General features: G+C 35.8%; 1 protein-coding gene across 1 annotated transcript; it reads left to right on the top strand.

Annotated features, from left to right (window-relative positions):
- The first annotated feature begins 251 nt into the window (after positions 1 to 251).
- On the top strand, positions 252 to 1,303 carry LOC141826920 (small heat shock protein, chloroplastic-like). Its single transcript, XM_074714243.1, has 2 exons — positions 252 to 611; positions 699 to 1,303. The coding sequence occupies exons 1-2, from the start codon at positions 395 to 397 to the stop codon at positions 1,151 to 1,153; spliced, it is 672 nt and encodes a 223-aa protein (XP_074570344.1). The 5' UTR covers positions 252 to 394; the 3' UTR covers positions 1,154 to 1,303.
- Positions 1,304 to 6,000: the final 4,697 nt, after the last annotated feature.

Below are 6,000 nucleotides of genomic sequence, written 5' to 3'. Positions count from 1 at the left end.
TATATGATGCTCATGAACTTTCATATTTTTCATTATTATTTGTAAATATGATGCTTCCATATTTGCTATTCTGCTGAGTATCGACAGGGTTGAGCTAAAAATAAGGAGGGCCGTTGGATATTAATCGCACGGCTTAGGCTCCACTACGTTGATCTCCTTCACTCTAGTACACTCCAGAAGGCTCTGGTGATCTCTTTCTTTGCCACCTTTTACCTTCCCCGTTAAATCAGAATCAAGCTCTGTTCTTCACTCTAGAAAGCTCTAGGCTACTCGCCGCCTTCTATTTATTCCCTGCTTCTTCCTCAAGAAATTGAATCAGAATCGAGCCTTTTGATTTCTCTCCTTAACCCTCTCTCAAATCATTCAGTTCTACTTTTCTACGTACGCAAGCCCAATGGCTTCCGCCATGCTCGTTGCCAGGAGAGCAGCAGCCGTCAACAAGCTCCGTCCCTCTGCGGTCGCTGCTCTTTCTCGCTACTTCAGTGCCTCGACCTCCGTCGCGCCGAGTCCAGGAAGTGTGGAGGACAGCGTCGCCGTCCCCCGCCGCCGCGATGCGGCCGCCCCGGTTCCCCGTCGTCATCGGAGTGGGGACCTCTTCCCCACCGTCGGAGGTCTTTTGTTCGAATTAAAATTAATGGATAGCTCATGATTCTTCGCCGCGATTTTTTTTGCTCTAACAAGGTGTTTTGCTGTCGCAGATGCGTTGGATCCTTTCAACCCGAGGCGGAGCCTAATGGACGTGTTCAATCTGGTGGACCAGATGTTGGATTTCCCGTTCGGGGCGGGGAGGGGAACCGCCGGCGGAGCGTGGCGTGGGTGGGACGCCAGGGAGGACGACAAGGCGCTGTATCTGAAGGTGGAAATGCCGGGACTGGGAAAGGACGACGTGCAGTTGATGGTAGAGAATAACACTTTGGTGATTAAAGGAGAGGCGCCGGAGGAGGAGGGAGAGGAAGGCGGCGAAGTGGAACAGGGGGGAGACGAAGGAAGGGAAAGGGGGCGGCGTAGGTACAGCAGCCGCATCGATCTGCCGGAAAACGAGTACGAATTAGAGGGAGTCAAGGCGGAGATGAGGAACGGAGTGTTGCGTGTGGTGGTGCCGAAGGTGAAGCCGGAGGAGCGCAAGGACGTCCGCCATGTCCTCGTCGAGTGAGCGAGCGAGCGATGCTGCCGCCGCCGCTTCTTATCGTGTCTTAAGTCTGTGCTGATGTCGTGGTAGTGGTGGCACTTAAAGTGTGCGTCTGATATGAGTAATAAAATAATGTGTAGTGGCTGCTTTTGGGAATGATTAGCTGCTTAGTTTCAAAAATATTTTAAAAAAAATTAAATAGATCCTTTTTAAAATTAGAAATGTTTTGGCGGCGATCGAAGGCTTAGAGGCAGCAGAAAGCTTAGATCTCCTCTTAGCCAAACTCTCACTTCTCCGCTCACGCTGCTCCTTGAGCCTGGAGGCGAGAAGCTTTTGGTACTCAGCAGCCTCAGACTTGGCCTTGGCGATTCTCTTTTTCTTCTCTGCAATCCTGGATCGCTTTCTTTGCAGCGTCAATGGAGTGACAAGCCTCTGAATCTTTGGCGCCTTGCTGCGTTTCTTGCCTACAAAATCATGGGCCAGAAGGAAGTGTAACCTTTGTACTGGATGACCATTGAATTAATATCCTTGAAGACAAAAAAAAAATGTAATAGAAATAGACAACAAGGTCCATTATTTCTTGAAGCAACATGATCTTGAAAGAATAAACTAACTACAAAAGCTTTAAAACCTATACGATACAGCTCAAACTGCCATCAATCAGAATATGCAACAAGAAAATGAGAAGGATAACAAGAACTAAAAAATTGATTGGCAGAACCATGGGATACAAATTTACAACTAAGCATGCAAAGATAACTAACGACATAAAGACAGAAGAAAGAGATGCCCTTTACCTCTGTGCAAAAGCAAACGAACACGGCCTGTAGTAAGGACTCCCTGCTTCATGGGAAAACCTTGTTTGTCGCATCCTCCCATGATTTTAAAAACATAGCCCTTGAACTCCTATTGGGTATGCAAATGCAAATTGGGGATTCAGTATTGTACATCAAAATACTATAATAATCTTATTGATATTATTATTGCAATATAGTAGTGTCTCAGCTCACCAAGAGCATCTCCACTGACTTCCTGAGATATTCTCTTGTCATAAAAAGCACGTCTGTGAACAATCAAAAAGTTATTAACTTATCATTAGATAAACTTTTAAAGGATCAAAATATTCGTCCCTGGTCAGAAATTACATACAATGTACAATACATATTTAGCAGCATGTAGTTTAGGATAAGCTTACAAAATTTGTCAATAAAATGTATAAAGGTACCATGCTTGTCATAACACACTTAAAATCTACATATATCCCATGCATCTTATATGACTGATGGAGTTTAGAACAGGAAATATGCACCAAATCTGTCGGGTGAGAATTTCTTTCTTGTTTTTCCTCTTCATTGTTAAACTTTTTTTGCTTTATCAATCCTATGTCATGTAACTTATATGTTCGAAATCAACTGAATATGATGAAATTATTTCAAACATTGGCAGAACCAAAAAGATAAAGGGGAGTATGGGAGAACAATCAAACAATTCATCAACAACGAGGTATCCAGGAATTAAACAACCAAACAAAAACATAACCAAATTTTCAGTTCGTCAGTATTAAATTATTAGAAAAAAAGGTGATCTTTAACCTCGAAACGCCATCAACCTCCACTTCAAAATGTTAGATTTAAATTGTGAAATCAAACAGAATTGATTTCTGTTACTTACCTGTTCTTGACAATTCTATACCGTATTTTGTTGAGTCGTCTTTGGATCTTCTGCTCATGTCGGAGGAGCAATCACAGATGGAAAGCTCCTCAGGTTTCCACAAACTAAATCCCGTCGTTTGGCGTTCTTCACTTTTGACCACTCGTCTATCCGGCAGCTTGACGGCTTTCTCCTCTTCTCTTCACTTGGACACTCTTTTGGTACTGCTCAGTATTAGAATTGTTTTCTAGTTAGTTATAAGTAATAATGTTATAGATATATAACATTCAAAATAGAATTTTTTTTATAAGTTTACAATGTATAACATGTTTACTTTAATGATATGTTCATTTTATGTTGTTTACTCAAACAAAGTAGATTGTACATCATGCATAGTACTAAACCGGTCTAGACTGGTTATCCTAAACCGGACTGGTTTTTTTTGTGCTGAACACGTCTAGATTTACACTATTTAATTAAAAAAGGTAAAATAATCAAGTCCATACATGTAATCTTTCTTTGATTATGAAGATAAATAAAATCATTTTTCTAAGAATATAAGTCTGTATGGATCTGAGTGTCGATAGTACAAATAAATAAATAATTAATTATTGTTACATGAAAATATTAGGTGTGCCTAAAAATAAAATAACATAAATTAAAAAGTATGCATATGGTGATAATAATTTTCATATATAGGAATCAAATATATAATAATAATAATAATAATAATAATAATAATAATAATAAGAGAATTCAAAATTGTATAATATGAGAATAAGAAATATTGAGACAAATCTACTTCTATCATGTAAATGCATCTTAATTGCAATGTTAAAAATATTAAAATTCAGCATATTTTGATATTTTTTAAGCTTTGTTCATCTTATGTGCAAGCATTTGAATAATAAGAGGTAAAAATTAAATAGACGTCCATAGTTTACAAAACGGGGAGATATCGGTAGCTATCGTAATGTTTAAAAGCTACTGAATAATTATTATAATAGCTATCCAGTAGCTAATATAAACATGTTTAAAATGAGTTTAGAGATTTAGAATTTATATGTAGAAGTTATTCAATAGTTATTATAATGTGTAGAAGTTATTACTTAGTAGTAGCTATAACATATTTAGGATGAGTTTAGAATTTAGGGTTTATACTGTGTAAAAGTTACTCAGTAGTTGCTACAACATGTAGAAGCTACCTAGTAATTGCTACAACATATTTAGGATTAGAGTATCTGAATTATATTATATCAAAAATATTATTTATCAACTTAGTCAAAATTATTTAAACTTTATCAAAATCACTTTAAAATAATATTAGAAACTATTATGTATCTGTTATAACCTTAAATTTTAAATATGTTATAGTAACTACTGAATAGCTTCAACACATTTAGGATTGCTTTCACACTAAATATGTTGTAGCAACTATAGGTAACTTCTACACATTATAGTAGCTAGTAGTAGTGGCTACAACAACTTTGAATCGAGGGGTATTCTTGAAATAAAATCATTGATGGGAACATCAATTTATTATTTTGAAAAAGCTAAGAGATGTCTATTTGATTTGATGTTTTGGATGTCCTCTTAATTTTTTGTCCATTAATAAACTATTGATGGTATTGCTTTTGGCAGAAGTTAATAAAGGGGCAGATAATAATATGAATTAGTTTTTCACTTTAAGATAAAATCAAGGCTTATAGTTAGTAAGGAAGAACATGAAAAGCTTTCATTTGCTCTCTCTCAATTTTTGAGAAATTTGAGACTATAATTATTCTCTATCTTTGTAGTTAATTTCATCATTCTGTGATTTCACTGATTGAACTTGTGTGAACTTAAAAAAGGCTTCATATTTGCATGAGTGGACAAAAATGATTTAGTTGAGTAGTGTTTTTCTTTAGTTGCCCACGTCGTTTTTATTTGGATTGTGTCGGTGAGAAAGAATCTAATCTAACATGTCTTTTCCTTTTCTCATGATGACTAGGATTACTATGATGAGGTGGTAAAGTGAGTGTGGGACCCAAGCAACTTGACCTTATATGACGTGGCCCTAAGTTTCTAAGCAAGCCAAAGCCATTTGAGACGACAAAGAAAGTAAACTAATTAAAATGATCACCATCAAAGATAAGAAATTAAACCAAGCAACATGAAGCCATCATCGCAATTTTGACCTCAAAATCAAAGATTCTAATTTCGTAAGCAAGACTTCCTCTTGCATCATCGATCACCGATCACCCAAAGAAAAGTTAAATGATTAGATGAGCGAATGGATCGACTTTGGACTTCCAATACATAGAAAAGGTTTGGGAGTTCAATCTTAGTTGCACACTATGATGACAAAGTAACTCGACAACGACTACCACAATAAGATGTGTTTGGCCATTAATTATCGCATTAGCGACTTCTTATCTACTCTTGTTCAACAAACGTGGACTTGGCAACTACTCTAGAAAGAAAGAAAGAAAGAACAACTAATACGTAGCTCCATTCATGAACAAATTAGCGTGCCCATCATGAATCATATGGGATTAAACCTTGTGCTACATTATTATTTTTTAAATATTTGATTGTATTATAGTTTCATTTGGAATGACTTAATTGTCAATGAATGCAATTTAATCACGTCCAATGTGTGTGGTCATGATCTATCAATTTCTAACCTGCCTGATGTCTATATATTTCATCTAATTGTTAGCCTCAAATTGGCGATGTCTCTTTCTCCTCTCAAGTAGAGTTGTAAATGAGTTAAGCCGAGTTAAATTTGTGACGTTCAAACTTATTTGATAAGGTAATTTAGTCAAATCAAATCTAAAATAAATCAAGTCGTTGAAATGATTATTGAAATGATTATTCAAATTTAACTTGGTTTCCTTTCTATGAGCTTAAGTTTGGTTCAAGCATGACTTGAGTTTGATTCGTTTAGATGTTATCAAGTTCTCAATTATTTGATTACCTAAAATTTTTACATTTTAAACTTATTGAGTTTGATAATATAAACTTATTTATTCATTTTGAAAGTTTTTTTAAAAATTTATTTAGCATGTTGATAAGAATTTTATTGATGAACACGATTCACGAAAATTATTTACGAACGTTGTTTAGAAATATTAACGAGTTGAATACATATATATTTAAATTTGCTCGTTTAGTTTAACAAGTTGTTCAAACGTGTTCATTGAATTGATTTTGTATGTATCGAATGAACATAAATAAAT

The sequence above is a fragment of the Curcuma longa genome, chromosome 4 (genome assembly GCF_044706935.1).
Source record: "Curcuma longa cultivar G26 ecotype Majalengka, Jawa Barat chromosome 4, ITB_CL_G26_1.1, whole genome shotgun sequence".
Lineage (NCBI taxonomy): Eukaryota > Viridiplantae > Streptophyta > Magnoliopsida > Zingiberales > Zingiberaceae > Curcuma > Curcuma longa.
Note: the sequence above shows the minus strand (reverse complement) of the source record. Positions and strands in the feature narration are given on the sequence as shown.

Bases quoted from the DNA above. Each gene is read 5' to 3' on its own strand.
- LOC141826920 (XM_074714243.1), top strand. From the start codon at position 395: ATGGCTTCCGCCATGCTCGTTGCCAGGAGAGCAGCAGCCGTCAACAAG. The intron at 612-698 runs GTCTTTTGTTCG...TTGCTGTCGCAG, and splicing joins CCTCTTCCCCACCGTCGGAG to ATGCGTTGGATCCTTTCAAC.